Source organism: Sminthopsis crassicaudata, chromosome 1 (genome assembly GCF_048593235.1).
Source record: "Sminthopsis crassicaudata isolate SCR6 chromosome 1, ASM4859323v1, whole genome shotgun sequence".
Taxonomy (NCBI): domain Eukaryota; kingdom Metazoa; phylum Chordata; class Mammalia; order Dasyuromorphia; family Dasyuridae; genus Sminthopsis; species Sminthopsis crassicaudata.
The window spans coordinates 78,612,963-78,634,842 of NC_133617.1; the positions used below are offsets into that span (position 1 = coordinate 78,612,963).

At 38.6% G+C, this 21,880-nt stretch overlaps 1 protein-coding gene across 2 annotated transcripts in view; it reads left to right on the forward strand.

The window, feature by feature from the left end:
• ZC3H3 (zinc finger CCCH-type containing 3) overlaps positions 1–21,880 on the forward strand; it is a 509,307-nt gene that overhangs the window by 368,396 nt on the left and 119,031 nt on the right. For both annotated transcript variants that reach the window (XM_074263935.1, XM_074263942.1), the window contains exon 5: positions 4,292–4,467. In XM_074263935.1, coding sequence (XP_074120036.1) covers positions 4,292–4,467 — 176 coding nt within the window. The remainder of the gene's footprint in view (positions 1–4,291; positions 4,468–21,880) is intronic.

Genomic DNA, 21,880 nt, shown 5'->3' on the forward strand with positions numbered 1-21,880 from the left:
ATTAAGTGTCTCAGACCAGATTAGTCTTCTCTACTCCAGGCCCACCTATTCTATTCCACTGCACCACCTCATTGCTCTTTGAAAGATTTGCTTTCCAACAGTGAGATGATTCAAGCCAGTTCCAATTATCCTGTGATGAAGAGAGCTATCTGCACCCAGAGAGAGGACTGTGGGAACTGAGTGTGGATCACAATATGCATTTTCACTCTTTTTGTTGTTGTTCGCTTGCGTTTTGCTTTCTTATTCGTTTTCTTTCCTTTTTTGATCTGATTTTACATATATTGGATTAACATATATTTTAACATGTATAACATATTGGATTGCTTGCCATCTAGGGGAGGGTATGGGGGGGAAGGCGGGAAAAATTTAGAACACAAGGCTATGCAAAGGTCAATGTGAAAAATTATCCGTGCATATGTTTTGAAAATAAAAAGCTTTAAAAAAGAAGAAAAAGAAAGAGAGAGATAGTTTACTGGAAAGTGTTACTATCATACAATTAAAATTAAGCAATATGCTCTACCTTTTTGTTAATTGATAGGGATTAAAGTGGTCAAGAAAGAGATAGTGTTAGAATAAAAGCAGAAGCCATTTTGATTTACATAGTAGAGAATATATAACTGGAGCAGATCCCCCAAAAAGGCTAGAGATCCAAATATTTGCAGTAGAGGAGGGCAGGCTTGAAACAATGACAGTGTCCAAAAGGGCTTGAAAAATTCTATTCACTGAGGAGTTATGAGTACTTTGGAATTAAACTTCACCTTTTTGAGGCATCTTCTTTAGACTGTCCCTTATACTATGGGCCCAAGGCCATCCACTCTGCTACTCTTGTTCTTCCACTTTTCCTTTTGCCTTGCCCATCTGAAGAGCTCTGCTGATAGTATGTTTCTCCTATACTCTCTGGGCCAATGAACGGGTCCTGACCTAGCTCTGAGAATGCCACATTCAACCCAATACCTTATTTCTGACAAGCCAAAGCTCACCCAACCTGACTTCATCTTGGGCCAAGTGTGTGTGTATGTGACAGCCACACAGATACAAAGAGCGACAAGCCCTAAGAGGGATTGTAGCTAGGGAGGGGTATTTTGGTTTGGGATCACAGGGATAAGTGAATTGAGCTATAGAGGAATTAATTAATATGACCTTTCTAATAAAAAATGGCAGTACTGATTTGAGTAGGTCTCCCTGAGAACCAGATGAAAGCCTGAGGGACAGGATTAGGAACATTTGCAAAGAGGAAAAACAGACAGTGATAGGCTAGATGGCAAAAAAAAAAATAAACAGAGTAGAGTGTGAAACACTCCTTTATCTAGGAGGCACTTGCCTCCTAGATAAAGGGCCATCAAAGCATGTGAGCTTGTATTCACGGTGAAGGCCTTGAGGTTGAGACTTCCAAAGCTGAACAGATTAAATCCCTCAAAAAGAAAGCTCCTATAACCTTAGCAAAGACTAGGCAAAAGGAAAATCACTAAGCTAGATAAGGAGGGGAGAAAAATAGTGGAAGAAAAGAAATAATGGAAGAGAGAAAGTAGTGTAAAAGAACAGAATACAGAAAGAGTGAAACAAAAAAGTTGTTAGAGGAAAGAGAGGAAATAGAACAAAAGGAAAGGGCAGAAAGTAAAGGGAGAGGAAAGAGTGAAGAAAAGATAAATTAAAGATTATGAAAAAAGAGTAGATTCATTCAGAAAAGAGAGAGAGCAAGTAGATTCAATATATAATACTCAGTTTCAGTAGCTTTCTCTTGAAATCCAAAGGACAATGAGATGATAATTTTATGGAAACAATAGAATAATGATATAAAAGAATAATATCAGTGGAGCTGCTCCCAGGAGAGGAAGGTTAATGTTGCTGTTAATTTAGTTCACTGAGGTCCTGAGAATCCAGCAGAGCATTTTTTTTTTTTATTATATATATATATATATATATATATATATATATATATATATATATATATATATATATATATATATATATATTTTATAATATTATCCCTTGTATTCATTTTTCCAATTTACCCCCCCTCCCTCTATTCCCTCCCCCCGACGACAGGCAATACCATACATTTTACATGTGTTACAATATAGTCTAGGTACAATACATGTGTGCGAATATCATTTTCTTGTTGCACAATAAACATTAGAATCCGAAGGTACATGCAACCTGGGCAGACAGATATTAGTGCTAACAATTTTCATTCCCCTCCCAGTGTTTCTTCTCTGGGTGCAGCTACCTCTGTCCATCATTGATCAACTGGAAGTGAGTTGGATCTTCTTTATGTTGAAGATTTCCACTTCCATCAGAATACATCCTCATACAGTATTGTTGTTGAAGTGTACAGTGATCTTCTGGTTCTGCTCATTTCACTCAGCATCAGTTGATTTAAGTCTCTCCAGGCCTCTCTATATTCCTCCTTCCAGCAGAGCATTTAAAGAAGGGAGAGAAGAGCAAAAGAGCAGAGAGAAGTAGCCATAGGCACACCTCAGGAAAGTCCAATATTTATAGATCAGAAGTACATGCATCTTGTAGGAGCTAATGCAAGATTCCCCTTCCAAGATGATCCAGATAGCCCAGCACTTCCAAAGTGAGGTCTTTTCCAGCTGATCGAGCTGCTTCAGGGAAAGGAGTTAGGATGGAAAGTAAGTGTCATTCTTGCTCATAAAGGAAAAGGACTTAGGATGGAAAGTAAGTACCATTTTTGTTCATACAGGACTTTTCTTCATAAAGACACTATGGGTCTTTTGGCAAAATTTTTTGCCAACAATCAGATACCATTAGACATTGGGGAAACAAGGAAGAAAGACAGTCACCTAGTCTTGAGGTCCACCCTAATTACCTATACACATTGTGATCTAGGTTAGAGCATAGAGATAAGTTTGGCCTGGAAAGCCTTTTGCCCATAGTTTTTCTTTCTGAAGCCCTGTCCCATTTTCCCAGGTACAAGATCTCTGTCTACTCAGAAAGGGCCCATAGGATCCTTCTCCCGTTCAGGGCAGCTTCCCAGGACCCAAATTACTCTGAGCAGATAGACAAAAATTTAACAGGCCTTTGCTTCCAAACTTATAACTGTTGCCAGTTCGTTGATGTCTGAAATTCCACCACTGGAATGTTATTCCTTCATCTTCATAAAAATAACCTCTTTTAATCTTATCTATATATTCTCTACTCCTTTCTTTAGAAGACTGTTCATTTTCCCTTCAACTTTGGACAGGCAAAAAAGACAATAGAGGTCAAGTAGAAAAATTGCAGGAGGGAAAAGATAGACATATTCTCCTTTACAAATATCCCATCACTAGTATTTGATTCTAAAAAGATTCTGTGAACTGCATTTGAACCATTGTAAATAAACATTACTCTCTAAATGTTTTGGGGGTTTTTTGGTTTTTTTTTTTTTAACCTTCAACCACTGTACCATCTAGATACCAAGGGATCTAGGGGACAGTAAATAGAGTACTCTATCTACTGGGCTCGGAGTCAGGAAGACCCAAGTTTAATTTTGATCTCAGACATTTACTAGGAAATCACATAGCTTCTCTGCATTTCCTCAATTGTAAAATGGGAATAGTAGTAACACTTATCTGTCAGGGTTGGGAGGATCAAATGAGATATTTGTATAGTACTTAAGCACTGTGCCTGATATATAGTAGGTACTTAACACTTGTTTCTTCCACTCCCCTTTCCAGCCACTATGGAATTGTAGCACTCCATCTTTGCTTGGTTTTCTGACATTTTCCTCTTTTTCAGGTCAATTTAAAGATCTTCTTAATTAAAGAGAGAGGGAGAAAGGGGGATTCTTTGGCTTGGGGACTATCTAGCTTGATACCACAGACCCAGTTATTTTGTGACACTAATCCAAATATCCTGACTACCTCTCTGACTCAAGTAACACTGAGATGCTACTTATTAGCTCATTCCCATGATCATATACAAGTCATTTTTCTTCTCTGAGCTTTGATTTTCAAAACTATAAAAAAGGGAATAATAAATGCACAGTCTGTTTCACAGGGGGGGGTTATGAAGCAAACCTCAAAGTCTCATAGACATGTGAATTGTTGTTCTTTTCACTGTTGCTGAGAAAGCATGGCACAGAGCCCTCCAGAAGTCACCATCAAAAGTTCTGTTTTTTATCCCATGTGTCAGTGGACTTGGTCAGCTAGCTACATTTTCTCCTATTTGGCCCTGATATCTCTTTATGATGGTCTACAGTTAATCTGTTTTCCCTTTTATGTATCCGAGAAGCATCTGATAATGCTTCACCCAGCTCTTGACGTGACATGATGTCTCCTTGTTTTTGTAGACTGAATCGAATGCGACACTCAGCCCTGAGTGGGAAAACTCAGACAAGCCCACCAACATGGAAGAGCAAAGGCTACCGTTGCATCGGAGGCGTCATGTACAGGGTGTCTGCTAACAAGCTTTCCAAGACTTCGGGCAGGCCTAATGATGGGAGCAACAAGCAGCTTCTACGAGGAGGTGACCAGGGCACTTAGTGAAAGCTTGGTTATATTGGTAAAAAAAAAAAAATGGAGAGACAGGTGGGTTGTGATGGGAATAGCAAGGACTTCAGAGCCTTGAAGCTAGGTTTATATCCTCAGCATCTTTAAGGAAATTAGTATCCCTCTCTGACCCTCAGTTTCCCAAGGGAAAAACCTGAGTGGAGACAGGAAGGAAGAGTACAGCCCCAAGGAAACTAGGTGATCTCTGAGATTCCTTTCATTTCCAATACTGTGACTCTGTGGTTATTCTAAGTACTAGAGGACAAATGTACTTGAAGTCAAGTAACTAAACTTTCCCAGTTCCTGGCTCCCTGAGTTCTTTCTTATTGCTGTTCATTCCTTTTGAGACTTGGGCACATAAGTGCAGTATAGAGAACATTTTTTTTTCTCTCCCCCTGAGGCTGGGGTTAAGTGACTTGCCCAGGGTCGCACAGCTAGGAAGTGTTAAGTGTCTTGAGACCAGATTTGAACTCTGGTCCTCCTGAATTCAAGGCTGGTGCTATATCCACTTCGCCACCTAGCTGCCCCTTATAGAGAACATTTAACAAGCATTCACAGTGCCAGGCAGCCTACCCACTCCTTCCAGGTATTTTTCTTTTTTTAATTCCTCTCAACCAACCAAAAGATAGAATGCTCAGTCCTAGGAAAATCAAGCTCTAATGAGCCCTAGACACTCTACAGCTCTGAGCAAAGGGATAAAATGCCAAAGAAGGCGCTCCAAATGAATGCTTCCCCAATGGTACTGAGCCTAGCACAGGGAGCTAATTTTCTTATTAAATATATATAAAAGAAAATCTCAAGAACCATCAAAAACAAGATAGATTGAGGATCTTGGAGCAAAGAAGGGAGACGTGCCTCAAAAGAGAGGGCCCCAGTGGGTGAGGAAATTTCAATTATTTTGACATCCCAAAGGAAAAACCTGAGTGGAGACAGGAAGGAAGAGTACAGCCCCAAGGGAACTGTATGCCTGCCTTTATCACTTGGCTGAGCTTCCTTTCATTTTCTAAGGGGGGTACACATGTGTGTCTTTGTGCGTGTGTGTATGTGTGTGTGTGTGTGTGTGTGCGTGTGTGTGTGTGTGTGTTTTCCTTTTGGACAAAAGAAATGAGGCAGGTATGATAAACAAGATAGGGGTTAGTGAACACCTGGGGCCTGCTGCTCCTGCCTAAATCATGTTGGCAATGCCTCACTAACTGTGTCTAAAATCGGCATCTCAGCCGCACCTCTAGCTCCAGCTGCACAGGGAAGCGGGATGAAGAGAAGGAAATTCTTTGGACTCGGTTATTGTACAAATTAACTAGAAAAATATTTCAGTCTCATTCCAATTTCCCCTCTTTCTTGTCCATCAAGAAGAGTGAGATTCTAAGCTGTGTGCCAGATTGCGGAAGGCCCCAGCTGCCAACATACTTCCCTAGCACCCAGGGAACCATAGCAAGAGCCAGGAACCTGGAGAGAATGTAGTGTGCATCTCAGAAAAGTGTATGGCCTGTTCAACACAGATACTACTGCCCAGGCCATAACTCTTCTGAGGCTAATAATAGTATCTACAATGAAAATGTGGTGAGGGAAGTGTAATATTAGGAAAGAACATTGGTTTTGGAGTTGGAAGACTTAGGTTTGAATTGTAAGTGAGGGTCCTCAGATCCTCTAGCTCAGTGATTCTTAACTTTTTGTATATCATAAACTCCTTTCCAGTCTGGTAAAACCTGTGGATTCCTTCTCAGACAAATGTTTTTAAAAGCATAAAATAAAATACAATACATAAGATTGGAAAGGAAACAAATCATGCTGATAGTCCTCAGAATAGTTTTTTTAAACTGGTTTGCAAACTCCCCAAGTTATGAACCCCTGATCTAGCTTATGCCTGAGCAAGAATCCCTTCTACAACATACTTGATAATTAGTCATTTGAAGTCTACTTGAAGACCTTGTCTAAGGTCGTCCATTTCCCCCATTGGACTGCTCAGATCATTAAGAAGCTTTTGTTCATGTGAAATTAATGTCTGACTCTGTGTAACTTGCATCTTTTGCTTATTTCTTCCTGCTGGTATCAAAAACAAAGCAAAACAAAACAAAAAACAAATCTGAGCTCTCTGCTTCATCTGTGCACTTGACAGTATTAACCTTTCAACTCAACTGTCCTTAATTTAATCTTAACTTATTCTCTCTACCTCAGCCTCGAATCTGCAAGAATCCTATACCTTAGACTTCACCTTTATCAGATCACTTTACTTCCCCTATTCTGAAATTCCCCTCTCTAATAGAATCTCCTTTCTTCTCTGTTTCTCTGAATGACTCATTTTTCCTTAATCTGTTCTTTGGCCCTTATCATAATCTCTAGTGCTTTAATTCCTCCCTTATTCTCCCAATCGTTCACTTAGGTTTTGGTATCACTTGCCGCCCTTTACAATTCTCACCATTTTAATATGGCACTGGGTTCTAACTTTGAATTCCTGTTCTTATTTTGCTAATTCCTAACATTACATCATCTCCCCCATATACTTTTTCTTGATCTTACACCTGAACCATTTTTTTTAAAAATGTTTTATGAATGGATGCTTGGGGTTTCTTTTTCATCACTGTTGCTTCTCCATTACTTCCTTTTCTACAACAAAATCTTCCCTTAAATCTTCATGCTTTAAATGCTCTTGTATATCAGTTTTGGCCAACCTCACCACCTATATTTCCCACTCACATATAATCTCCTTATAGATAATTTCCAGCTCTGTATTTCCAGCTCTGATTTCTAGATCCACATTCTTAAGTCACTATCTCCAAACAATTGTCTCCCCAATACTTCAAATCCTAACTGCCCAAAATTGAACTCTTGTTCTGTTCCCAAAATCTGCACTTCTTCCCAACTTAATATTATTTTTGTTTGATGGTACCATCATCCTCCTAAACTCAAAAATCTCGAAAACATCTTTTGCTCTTCTCTCACTGCCAAAATCATTGATCTCAATAACAGTATTTCTCAAATCTGTTATTCCTTTCTTATTTTAGAACGCCACTGTTCTACTTTAAGCCTTTATTACCTCTCTTTTGTTCTATTGTAACAGTCTCCTAATTGGTCTCCCTGCTTCCCTGCTTCCAGCTTCTACCACATTGCTGACATAATTGTCTTAGTGCAGAAATCTAGCCATGTCACTCCCCTGTGCAAAAATCTTCCTTGGCTCTCTCTTCCATCTAGAATAAAGAACAAGCTCCTTCACCTGCAGGGCATTTAAGGGCCACCAACAGTCTGGCTTTAACTTGCCTTTTCAGCTTTATCTCACATTATTCCTCTTCACACATTCTACATTCCAGCCAATTTATAGATTTTTCTCCTACTTGCTGTTCCCTGACCTCATCCTGCTATCTTTTGAGTACTATACCATCCTTATAGCTGGAATATACTTCTAGTGGCATGTTTTCCCTCCAAAAGGATTCAGTTCCAAACTTAGAATTTTATTCAAAGATTTTAATCTCTTTTTCTCCTCTTTCCTTCTTCATGAAGACTTCCATGAATTTTTTTTCCCATTTAAAAATATTCTTTTTCATACTTCTTCAGTTTTCCTAGAGCACTGACTGGATCTGTTCTTTGCCCTTATCACATTCTTTATTATACTGTCTGATATGATACAAGTCAGGAAACTTCATTTTAATACATGAGACAGTGGAAAAACCAAGTAGACTTGAAAGATTTTGCCCATAATTAGCCATGTGATTTTAGGCAAGTATCTTCCTCTCTCTAAGCCTCAATTTACTTCTTTATAATATGGGAATAATAATATATGCACCACTTCTCTCAGTTTTCAGACCTCAAAGTTCTTTAGAAATGGGAACAGAGTAGTTGTTAAGCACATCCCTTCTCGTTTTTCCTCATCTGTGCAATGCAAGTCTCTTTGCTTGCCTCACCTGGCTTTGCCCAAAAAGTGTTGAAACAATAATACTATATATATATATATATATATATATATATATATATATATATATATATATATATATATATATGACACTTCTATAAGACACTTTTTGCCAAAATGACTGGAGGTTTTCCTCCAGATAGAGGGTTAGAGATGTTGTTGTTGAGGCATCTCAGTCGTGTCTGGCTCTCTCACTCTATTTGGGATTTTCTTGGGGTTTGCCATTTCCTTTTTCAACTCATTTTACATATGAGGAAACTGAGCAAACAGAGTTAAGAGATGTATTCAGGGTCACCCAGTAGTGGGTCTGAGGCCAAATGTAAACTCAGGTCTTCCTGATTCTAGGGCATTGAACTGCAGTTAAAGATAAGCTCCTCTAAATAATCAAGAATCTCTTCTCCCATTTTCTCAAAAGGAGTGTGTGTGTGTGTGTGTGTGTGTGTGTGTGTGTGTGTGAAGGGGTATGTGGGTCTATGTATATGTGTGCTTTTTGACTTATCCCTGATGCTAATCAGGAACCTATTTCCATAAAACATTCTTACTCCTCATCCCTCTGAGTCTTTTACCTGTTAGCTGAATCTCCCCCGTGTCCTTTTGATTTGCTACTGATAATCTCTCATTGGAACAATGGTTTCCACAAAGCCGATCCCTTTCAGTCAGGAGCCAACTTGATTCTTTTGAAAATCTCTCTAATATACATCTCATATGTGTTTTATGACTTATCCTGACAGTGGGCCATTTGCTATCAGATGGGAATGAACAAGGCAGTACATTATCAGTCTAAGAGGGGTTATTGGGCCCTGCTATCTTGGCTTTCCCTTTGCCTTTGTAGGACTCTACTCTGGTTTAAAGAATTAGTTGTAACTCCCAAGGGAAGAATAAAGAAAGTAGAGTTCCTCTTCTCCTTATAGGACATACTTGGGAAAGCAATCACAAGATTTCTGTTACTGGCTCAAAACTCCTTTTTCTCTGGAAGTCTTCCTACAACCCCTGAGTTGTCATGTTCTCACTCTAGTTGTATAGATTTCATTATGTATTCTTAAGTCTGTCATGTAGATTTGCCTTGTATCTATGCTCAGATCTGGGATTCCAAAGGGCAAAACTTGTAGGACTAGTTAGGTTTCATTATTTTTCATTTAAGCGTCTTGAGGGTCATGCTAAAGAGCAGGAAAGCAGAATGTCTTTTGTCCCAATCCCTGATGCCAGGGTTTCTTCCTGCTCTCAAGCTCAAGGTGACAGTGTTCCATGATGTCTTAGAGTCACAGACAGCCTATGGCTGTGTCTGATAATCTGGCATCAAGTTTCTCCTCTAGCATTCATTAGGTATGTGCCTAATTACTTGCCCTCTTTCAGCCTCAATATATTTACATGTGTTGGGGACAATGATACTGATTATTAACTTCGTGGGGCTTGTCTGATACATTACAGTGCAGATTCCTCTCATGTATAGTTTTCACTAGGTGGCTACTGAGGATTCTCAAATTCTCGCCTTCTGGTTTAAGTACAGGGAAGTTTAGGAGAAATTAAGGGAGTCCAAATCTGAAGTGATTAGGAAGAAAGGGACAGCATAGAAAAAGGAGGAACTCTTTGGGGGGTGAAGGACAGTGAGAAAATGGGGAATGGAAGAGAAGGAAGGAGTCCAAGACAGGGAGAGAATAGGAGGCCTAAGTTAGAGAAGAGCAGTCAGGTATGGAAGAAGACCTGCAAGATTGCCTTTGCCCTAAATTTCTTCATCAGCAATCAACAAACTTTTTTAATGGCCTGCCATGTGCCTATGTTTTATAAAGTAATAACAAAATACCAAGATAAAACAAAACCATCCTGATGTTCATTTAACACAGATAAAACAAAGAGAGTAAGAGAGTGAGTGAGAGAGAGAGAAGAGAGAGAGAATGAATGAATGAGAGTGTTTGTGATAAATACAAGGTATATTTGTTGGTAGAGAGAGGCAGTAGAAGCCAGGGGAAAATTAGGATTTGTCCTGGAGAATGTAGCATTTGAAATGTGCTTGAAGGAAACTCTTAGAGCCAGAGGTAAGAAAGGAATGCTTTCCAGGCATGGGGGGCAGTATGTGCAAAAGCAAATAGACTGTCTTATGTGTGAGAAATAATGCCAGTTTGACTGTATTTGAGTGTCTGTGTCAAGGAGAAGTGTGTATAATAAACATTGAAACTTCATTTGGAGCCAGATCATGAAGGGCTTTAAATGACAAATAGATGAGTATGTACTTGATCCTAGATGGAGTTTTTTGAGCAGAAAAATGACATAGTTATAGCTATGCTTTAGGAAGATCACTCTGATAGATATATACAAGATGGATTGGAAAGAGGATAAACTGGAGGCAAGAAGATGCATTAGGAGGCCATTACAGTAGTCTAGGTGAGAGCTGATGAAGGATAGAACTAAGGTGATAGTGTGAATAGAGAAAAAGAGACTGAAGCCAGAGATGTTGCTAAGGAAAACTCAAGAATTGACTACGGATGATGAAGAAGTAGCTATGAATTGAGATTGATTCCAAGTTCACAAAACTTATTGGCCAGAAGTAGGGTATTGCCCTTTACAGAAATAAGGAAGTATGGAAGAGGGGTCTTTGGGGGAGGGAGAGGAAAAGAGAATTCTGTTTTGAACATGTTGAATTTGAGATAACAATCTCAGTAGAGAGGTCTAATAATAGCTGTCATTTATTTAGTACTTTAAAATCTGCAAGGTACTTTACATTTGTTATTTCATTTGTTCTTTATAACAACTCTATGAGGTAGAAACTATTATCATCTCCCTTTTACATATCAGGAAACAGAGAGGTGGTGTGATCTGTTCAGCATCACATAGCTAAGTATCTGAAGCATAATCTGAATTTATATCCTCCTGATTATAATTCTCTAATTCTATTCTCCTGATTTTCTCCACAGTGCCACTAGCTTAGTATTTGATCATGTGTAGTCCAGGGTAGCAATTAGGTGGAGGTAATTAAATCTGTGCTTAGATTAGTTATTGAACTCATGGGAACTAATGAAGTCAACTGAAGAAGTCATAAAGATAGTGTAGAGAGAAGGTTAGAGGTCTCAGATAGTTTCTTGAGATATTCCCCAAGTTAAGGGACACAGGATATGAATAATGAGTAAGAAAAAGGACTATGAAGAATCATTCTGAGGAGGAAAACCAATAGATAGCAAGAGGAAAACAAAAAGTGAAAAAGGAAAGAATATCTAGAAGAGGCTAGTCAGCTATATGAAGTGCTGTAGTCAAGTCAAAAGGATGAGATTGATCAAAGGCCTTTGGATTGCTGATTTAAAAAATCATTAATATCTTTTAAAGTAGCAGTTTTAGTCACATAAGGTCAGAAGAAGTTACCAAGTAGGTAAGAATAAAGGAAAAGGAACATAAAAAATGTTTTATTTTTTAAAGCCTAGAGGTAGAACTGGTTATTTCTATGGGCTGCAGAGAATAAGCTCATAGATAAGGAGATTAAAATGATAAGGACTGGGATTAGGGTTGTGGTGAATGAGGCATAGAGAGAAAGGAGATCTGAAAATAGAGATACTACTCTTCTTTAGGCTATTGAAGGAAAGAATGATTACCAAGACAAACACATTTGCCTCTTGAAAAGCTCCAAGAGGAAGCCCAAGACAATGTGGATAACAGATAAAATATTTTATAGCAATAAAATCCATAAGCTTGTATTTTAAGTGCCTATTATATGCTGGGGCAAGGATAGGAAGGAGTAGTGCTACCAACTGAGGGACAAGGAAAAACTTCACGGATGGTTCATGAAGAAGAAAAAATATTTGAGAAAAATCTAGAAGAAAATAAAGGATTTCAAATGTTAGAGAGAAGTGCATTCTAGGAATAGAAGTGAGTCAATCTACTTTTATTAATCATTTATTATATGTCAGCTATTGGAGATAAAAGGCAAAAAAAAAAAAAAAAATAGTCCCTTCTCTCAAGGAGCTCACAGTTCAATGGGAAAGACACAGAGCCAACTATGTAGATAAGTGTATACATGATAAATTGAAGAAATTTTCAAAGGAAAAATACTGAGTTAAGAGAACCAAGAAAGGAAAGCCAGAAGGTGATACTTAAGCTAAGAAGGAAACTGGTACCTTGAGATGAGGAGGAGGAGAAGAGTTTTAGAGGCAGAGGATAGACTTTCAAAATGCTTAGTAGGAGATGAAGTGTCATATTAGAAAAACAGCAAGCAGTCCAGTGCCATTGTATCTCATAGTTTGTGGAAGGAATTAAAGTGTAAGAAATCTGGGAAGGTAAAAAGAGGGTCAAAAAGGGTTTTCAAAGCCAAGCAAAAGATTTTATATTTGATTCTTATAGTAATAGGAAGCCATTGGGATTTATTGAATTGATGTTGGGAGGGTAGGGATGGGGAAGAGTGATATGGCCATACCTACCCTACACTTTGTCAACTAAGTGAAGGATAGATTGGAATGAAGAGAGATGTAAGGCAAGGAGGCCAAACAGAAGACTTGCATTGGTCCTGGCATGAGATGTTCTTGTGTTAGGGGGGCAGCAGCATCAGAAAAGAAGTTAAATAATGTGAGGTGTTATAAAGGTGAAATCCAATGCCTAGCTGGACCCAGTGAGTTTGAGGGGCTGTAGCCAACATTTGAGAACACTAGTAACCATCAGAGCCCATAAATTTATTCACTTATTAAAGGGAGAGCAGTTAAGAGATGGTGACTGCTGAGATGGTAGGAAAAATCCTGATGGACCTAGGAGCAAAGAAAACTGGGTTCTTGAATCATAGATCATCTTATATGTCTAGACTATAGTTTCGTCATCTATAAAATGAGAGGACCAAAAAACTGATTTGTAAGGACTCTCCTAATTCTAAGAATGGGATTCGTGAATCTCTGCTTTGTCTGAAGCAGATAGAGGTCACTATCCCCATTGGATCAGCCCATCCCTTATTAAAGGGATGTTATTAATTGGCTTTAGGCCCCAGCTGAACCCACCTTTAGGATATTCCATGAGGACATAGCCCTAGGATCCAGAGCTTTTGGCTGCCCTCTGAACTTAACATACCAAAATGAGATTGCTGCCAGGCCTATCTTTTCCCCTGCCACTACTGAGATGGCCTGGAAATTAAAAACAATGAAATGAAAATTAAAAACAAGTGCTTGAAGGTATCCCTTTAATTATTCCCCTCATTATAATGCCATGTTTTTATAAGGCTCCCCAAGGGCAGGCTCACAAAGGAAGCAGGGACAGAATTACAATAAGCAATGATGAGTATTGCCGTTTAGCATCTTGGAGCCATTGTCCCTTGGAATGAGTTTCTTTTGGGGCAAGGCTAGTTCTACAGGCCCTTTTGTAGCGGGGCTTTAGTTGGCAAAGGGAGTGAATGAGACTCTTAGTGATAAAAGCAAACCCAGCCCTTCTTTGCAGCCCATGCATTGCCCAGGAGAACAAGAGATGGCTGTGAAGTGCTCTGACAATGTGGCCCTGTCTGCTAGGAAAAAATGGGAACCACTCTGATATCACTTGAGGATGAAAGGCCATTTTTTCTATATTGGATTGTAGAAGGAGCTCTTGATGACAAGGTGGGAGGCTACCCCTTTTGGCAGACTAGCTGAGGAATTTTAGGCAAGTCATTTCACTTCCTTGGGTCTGTTTCCTCCTCACCAGAGTAGGGCTTATTGTTTGCCCTCTTGCCCTCACAGAGGTATTCTAGGGAACAAATGTGATAATACTAAAAGGTTATAAAATGAGATTACTATCATGCTGTAATAGGAACAGTTAGAGGAAGGAAATGCTCTCTCACCTATGGATTCTCTAAGTGATGAGGTATAGATTTGGGGTACCCAAATGAAATTGAGGTCTAGTGGCAGATTCAGGGTTCAGGGTGTCAAATGGAGCTCCCCTGCAACCCCTTCAGATTCGGCTCAAGGATAGAGAGTTAAATGAGGTGTAGGGGCGACGCAGAGTCCGCTGTAAAGGAATTTACAGGCCCAAAAACCTGGATTGATAAAAGAGGTTTATTATGGGGTTTGGAAGTAAGGTTAAAGTCTAGTTAGTAAAAAGTGTTAGGTAAAGAGAAGAAGACACTAGAAATATTATTCTAGTGGGCAGAGGACCTTGAAATGCCAGGCATAAGGCGGGCATATTTCAACTCTCTGCAAAGAGAGGACTCCAGCTTGGCTCTTTTATGAGAGATTTAGCTAAAGGGGCCCATGGGAGAAGTCCAAAGTTGGCTCTGATCCATTGGGGGCTGGGAGAGCCCAAGTTTGGCTCAGATTCGGTTGGGGCTGGAACTAGCCCTAATCTCCTTTTGGAATTCAAAGGGGTGCTTTTGACCAGGATTTGTGAATCAAAGGTCCTAGCTTCTTGAATTGATAATGCATTAGCTATGAGGAGTTGGGAATCAGAAAGGAATAAATCAGTCTGAAAGAACTAGTTTCTTAAAGGAATCACAACCTGCTTCATAAGTATCTCATGAAGGGTACTTTGCCTTATTTTTCATAATATTAGCTTAATAGTCTTTTTTTTTTTTTTTTTTTTTCTGTTCTGAGACTTTAATATTTAGTCTTTAGCTTGTTCCTCAAAGTTTTTGAACCCTCACAAAAATTTTTCTGGTAAATGTTATTTTTTTTTAATTGAAGAATAGCTCACATAAAATTTCTATTTTTCTAGTATATTAAACTAGCTCACATAAAATTTCTATTTTTCTAGTATATTAAATGCTTACAAAGCATTTTCCTCACAACAGTATAGCATGGTGGCTAATGTAAATAGCATTAACCACATTTTACAGAGGAGGAAGTTGAGACCAAAAATAGGGAAGTGATTTATCCACAATACATAGTTGGAAATACTTTAGTGCTTTTTCTCTCTTTAACAAAGTTCTTCATGAGGGGAAAGAAGTTTCTTCAGAAGAGAAGAATCCAAAAGGATTCAGGCAGAACCTATTAGTTGGTAGAAATTGTCTTCCTAGATATATCTTCCTACCTCTCAGCCTAGGCAAACAATAAGGAAAGGATCCCAGGATAAGAGAAAAGAGCACTGAGTTTAGAATCTGATCTAAGTTTAAATCTTGATTCCACTACTTTAGAAGACAAATCATTTCCTTTCTCTAAAAGAGGCGGCTTTCTAGAATTTCATGCATAAATATGAAATAAACTTCTCCATTTCCCAAGTAGTCTGTGGGTGTTGACTTAGTTGGCCATAGCCTAGGATCCCCATTCCTCATTCAGTGATCACATTCTCTAAATGTGATCCAAACACATTCTCCAGTTTTTTAGCACTTAACTCTGGGGCTTGGTGCTAGAAATCCCCAAACAAGTATCATCAGATTTAGAGTTTAAAGGAACCAGAGAGATCACAGTCAACCATCATTTCTATAAAGCAAAAAGTTGAAGCTTCAGAAGGAAAGTTACTTGCCATAGTTAGACAGGCAGTGAACAGCAGAACTGGAATTTGAACCCCAGGTCCTTGATCCAAATCCATGTTCTTTCCGTTACCATGTTCTGCCACTTTTTCTTGAGGGTTGTACATTCTATTAAGAGTGATAATAGAATATAAGATATAAGGACAAAGCGTAAGTCAAAGTGCTAAATATAGAAAATATGAAGAAAAAAGATTCATTCTTAGATAGGAAAGTATGTTCTGTGTGCTCCATGCTCTGGTCCTGGCCTCTCTAGCCTCTCAGATCACTACTGAGCTTCCCTTTTCTTAGACTGGAAGCTGTCCTTCCTTTTCCCCTGGATATCCAGTTCTCCCTTCCCCCAAACCAGGCAGGCTGTAGTGAGTAGGGGTTGAAAAGGTAGGTGAGGGCATAGCATCAGCAGCCAATCATGGGCCTGCCAAGAGTGATCAAGCAAGTCATCCGTCTCCCTAAGTGGGAAGGAAAGCCAAAGTCCTGCTGCCGCTGCTGGAACCACCTCCCATCGACAGGCTGCCTCCTCATTACTTTGCCTTACCCTGGGGGATGGGAGCAGGGAAAGAGTGATGCAAAGAAGAGGGGCCAATTCAGAACAGATAGGAAGGGAAACTTCCTCACAGGCCTAACTGTCCAAAAGTGAACTTGGCTGTCTCAAGAGGCAAGGAGCTTATCACTCACTGGAGACATTCAAGTAGAAGCCAAATAATCACTAGTCAATGATGTGAAAGGGAATCCTGTCTGTTCAGAACTGGTTTGGACTTGGAGATTTTGCAGGTCCCTCTGAATTCTGAAATTCGAAGTGTTTTTCTAACTTTTTTTTTTTTTTTTTTTTTTTTTAATGAGTCTGGGGTTAAGTGACTTGCCCAGGGTCACACAGCTAGGAAGTGTTAAGTGTCTGAGATCACATTTGAACTTAGGTCCTCCTGATTTCAGGGCTGGTGCTCTATCTGCTGCACCACGTAGCTGCCTCATTCTAAGTATTTTTCATAAGCTGTGTCCACCTAACACTCTTCTCAAAGTGCACTCACTTGTATAACACTCTTCTCAAGGTGCATTTACTTGTATCAGTGTGGAACTCTTACTCAGCCTAAGCCCCAACAAAATATTAAGTCCTGCCTACATGACCTCCAGCCAAATAATGAATCCTGCCTGCAACATCCATGGCATATGACCTTCTGACCTCTGCTTGAATACCTGGAAGGGCAAGGAACTAACTTTTCTATAAGCTAGCACATTGCACTTTTTTTGACAAAAACTCTTAATATTACGAAGTTTTTACTTAAGATAAGTTAAAATCTACTTCCATATATTTCTTCTCATACTTCCTAGTTCAGTTCAACAAGCATTTAGTAGGTACCTGTTGTGTTCAAGGCATTATGTTTGGCCCTTGGGTTTCAAAGACAAAAGGGAAAACAGTCCTTGCTCTCAAAAAGCATATATATTCAAGGGAGTTAGAGAGCAGATGTAGAGAAACAAAATACTAGACCCCTTGAGGAAACCCAAGAAATTCTCGACATCTTAGTTTTTTAAAAATGACAGAAAGATGTAGACAAAAAGAAAGTTACTTTCCCTCCCTGACCCTCCAAGTCTTCATCCATAAAATAGGAATAATAAAACTACCTACTTCAAAAGGTTGCAGGGAGAAAAAGGCTTTGTAAACTTTAAAACACAAGAAGAATGTGAAGGTTTTTCCCCCTCCTTTTTAATAAATTCAGAAAGAGAAGAACAACTTTGTAGAAGATTGAAGGCAGCAGAAACCAAATTAAGGTTTGACATTGTCCAGAAAACAGCCCTGACCCCAATCTATTAAAGCCTTGTGGTGCTTACAGTTCTGTTCATTGGGAATGCAACAGGATTGAAGGTATGCTGAGGCCTGAATTAGTCGCCTTTTGCTCACCTAAGAGGGCTGACCTGGGGCCAAATTCCTTGTGTTCTGATTCTGGCCTTTTCCCAAATGCCAATCACAGAGGTATCAGGAAGTCTTTTTAACATCTCCATCTTTTTCTCCCCAGAAAACTTTGTATCATATGGAGCATTTTATTCCTACCAACTCCCTTGGGCATCATCCTTGCCTATTCTAGACCAAACTTGAAGCTGCAAATTTCTGGGTCATGAATATGAACTTTCTGGGATGTATGAGCAGGAGGAAATCTCCCCTTCCATCTCACCAACTTCATTTTAGCCCTCATCTGGGTAGAGTAGAAAATCTATGCTTATGTCCTAGTGAGTTCTTAGGAAGTCCCAAAGAACTGAGAGAGAGTTATCCCAGGAGCAGGGTACTTGTCCTGGGGTTGAGCTGTACCAATATTGGATGCAAAAAATACAGGCTCCTGGAAAGAGATTAAAGGAATTAGAGTAGGTAATGAGGAAATCAAATTATCACTATGCCGATAATAATGATGGTATACTTAGAGAACCCCAAGATTCTACTAAAAAGCTATTAGAAATAATCCACACCTTTAGCAAAGTTGTAGGACACAAAATAAATCCACATAAATCATCTCCATTGGTGTATATCACTAACAAAATCCAACAGCAAGAGATACAAAGAGAAATTTCATTTAAAGTAACTACCGATAGTATAAAATATTTAGGAATCTATCTGCCAAGGGAAAACCAGAAACTATATGAGCAAAACTACAAAACACTTTCCACACAAATTAAGTATGATCTAACCAGTTGGAAAAACATTAAATGCTCATGGATAGGGCAGGCAAATATAATAAAGATGACAATACTACCTAAACTAATCTATTTATTTAGTGCTATACCAATCAGACTCCCAAAAAACTATTTTAATGACCTAGAAAAAATAACAACAAAGTTCATATGGAAAAACAAAAGGTCAAGAATTTCAAGGGAATTAATGAAAAAAAAAAATCAAATGAAGGTGGCCTAGATGTACCAGATCTAAAAATATATTATAAAGCAGTGGTTACCAAAACCATTTGGTATTGGCTAAGGAGTAGCTAGTTGATCAGTGGAATAGGTTAGGTCCAAAGAACAAAATAATCAATAACTTTAATAATCTAATATTTGACAAACCCAAGGACCCCAGCTTTTGGGATAAGAACTCGATGTTTGACAAAAATTGCTGGGAAAATTGGAAATTAATATGGCAAAAACTAGGCATTGACCCACACTTAACACTGTACACCAAGGTCAGGTCAAAATGGGTTCATGACCTAGGCATAAAGAATGAAATTATAAATCAATTAGAGGAATATAGGATAGCTTACTTCTCAGGCCTGTGGAAGAGGAATGAATTTATGTCCAAACAAGAACTAGAGATTATTGTTTATCACAAAGTAGAAAACTTTGATTATATCAAAATGAAAAGTTTTTGTACGGACAAACTAATGCAGATAAGATTAGACATATAACATTTTTATAGGCCTCATTTCCAAAATACATAGAGAATTGACTCTTTGTATTTATAAGTAATCAAGCCAATCTCCAATTGATAAATGGTCAAAGGATATGAACAGACAATTCTCAGATGAAGAAATTGAAATTATTTCTAGTCATATGAAAAGATGTTCCAAGTCATTATTAATCAGAGAAATGCAAATTAAGACAACTCTGAGATACCCCTACACACCTGTCAGATTGGCTAGAATGACAGGGAAAGATAATGCAGAATGTTGGAGGGGATGTGGGAAAACAGGGACACTGATACATTGTTGGTGGAATTGTGAATACATCTAGCCATTCTGGAGAGCGATTTGGAACTATGCTCAAAAAGTTATCAAACTGTGCATACTCTTTGACCCAGCAGTGATACTTCTGGACTTATATTCCAAAGAGATCTTAAAGGAGGGAAAGGGACCTGTATGTGCAAGAATATTTGTGGCCACCTTCTTTGTAGTGGCCAGAAACCAGAAACTACATGGATGCCCATCAATTAGAGAATGGATGAATAAATTGTGGTATATGAATGTTATGGAATATTATTGTTCTGTAAGAAATGACCAGCAGGATGATTTCAGAAAGGCCTGGAGAGATTTACATGAACTGATGCTGAGTGAAATGAGCAGAACCAGAAGATCGCTGTACACTTCAACAACAATACTATATGATAATCAATTTTGATGGGCGTGGCCATCTTCAACAATGAGATGAACCAAATCAGTTCCAATAGAGCAATAATGAACTAAACCAGCTACACCCAAAGAACCCTGGGAGATGACTATGAACCACTACATAGAATTCCTAATCCCTCTAATTTTGTCCACCTGCATTTTTTTATTTCCTTCACAAGTTAATTGTATACTATTTCAAAGTCCGTTTCTTTTTTGTATAGCAAAACAACTGTTTGGACATGTATACATATATTGTATTTAATTTATACTTTTAACATATTTAACATGTATTGGTCAACCTGCCATCTGATGGGGGGGGGAAGGAGGGGAAAAAATTAGAACAAAAGGTTTGGCAATTGTCAGTGTTGTAAAATTACCCATGCATATATTTAGTAAATGAAAACTATTAAAAAAAAATACAAGCTCCTGGAATATAGAGATATGAAAGACTTTCTAGTCCACCTTCTGAGGCAGAGGCAACTGAAGTGATTTGCTCACAGTTGTGACACTGGAATTTAGAGTCACAGGGCCAGATAATAAAAGCTGAAAAGGGCCATCTAAAATTGTCTAGTAGAACCCTTTCATCTTGTATACAGAAGACCTGAGGTCTAACCAGAGACAGGGACTTGACCCAATATCAGGACTGGAACCCAAGTACTGGTTTTATCATCCTCAAAATGAACAAGGTTCATTTTTGTAAAGTGCTTAATAGAATACCTGGTGCATAGTGGGTGCTTAATAAATGCTTTTTCTTCTTTTCTTATTGCTTCTAGTGCTTTCTACCAGCCTACTGCTGTTTGACAGTGATTATTAATAAGAATAACTCTATAGCACTTTAATGTTTATAAATGCTTTTCTTCTAGTAGTCCTCTGAGGTTGCTAGTTTAAATACTATCATACATACTATTAGGCAAAGAAACTTTGACTCTCAGTTTGATTGAATTGCCAAGGCTTACACAGCTAATATAAATGCAACAAATATTTATTAATTATTAATTAAGTATTAATTATTAACTAATTATATTCAAAGTACTACCAAAGGAAATGCAAAGTTTAATTAAGACATGATTTCTCTGCCTTTAAAGAGTTTGTGATAAATAGGAAGAAAAGACACTAATAATATATTTAATTGCAGGACAAAATATTACATGATAAGGACATTCAGGAGGTGCAAAATAAAGTGCTTCTTGACATCTGAGGATGGAGATTATAATAAATTGAGGAGATCAATAAGATCTTCTTGGAAGAGACAGTATTTCAGTTATCTTTTAAAGGATAAATAGGAATTGAATAGGTCAAATGAGAAAAAGAAAACATCCCAGAGAAAAGGTCATTAAGTTTTTAGTATGTTTGAAGCATTGTGCTAAATGTTGGGGATACAAAATACTAAAGCAGAAACAATATCTGCTTTGAGGAGCATTGAGCTTTGTATTGTGGATGACAGAATAAAGAGATGAGTGACAGAGATGATCATTTTGGTCCAGAAAATGCCAAATGAATCCAACCATAGAGTTTATTCAGCAGCAGGAGCAGAGCTGATGGTGGTTCTTGGTTTCTGAACTAGTTGAGGTGTCAACTGTACCCATGGATCTTTTGGGGAGAGAATAAAAAGGAGGCAGCAGGAGACAGGGGAGCTCTCCTGAGATAATGTTCCTAGACAGACATAGAGAGCCTTGGGCTCTTGGCTCCTATCTGGACTCTACTGTGAGCAATGAGGGAGCCATGGAGGAAGAACACAGAGGGCCCATGACTACAACAGGTGAGTCAGGATCAGGGTATTGTTCAGTTGGTCTTCCACTTAATATCAGATGACATTAGGGTAGTCCTAGGTCATGGAGGACCATGAACAAAGAACTTGAATTCAATCTAGGATACAGTAGGAAGTCACTAAAGATTGTTGAGCCAAGGAATGACAGAGTCAGAAAGATTATTCTGGCAGTAGTTATAAGAAAGAGAGAGCAGAGTCAGAAGAGTGTAGAAGTGGGAATAGAATCCAGTCTTCTTACTTTAAATG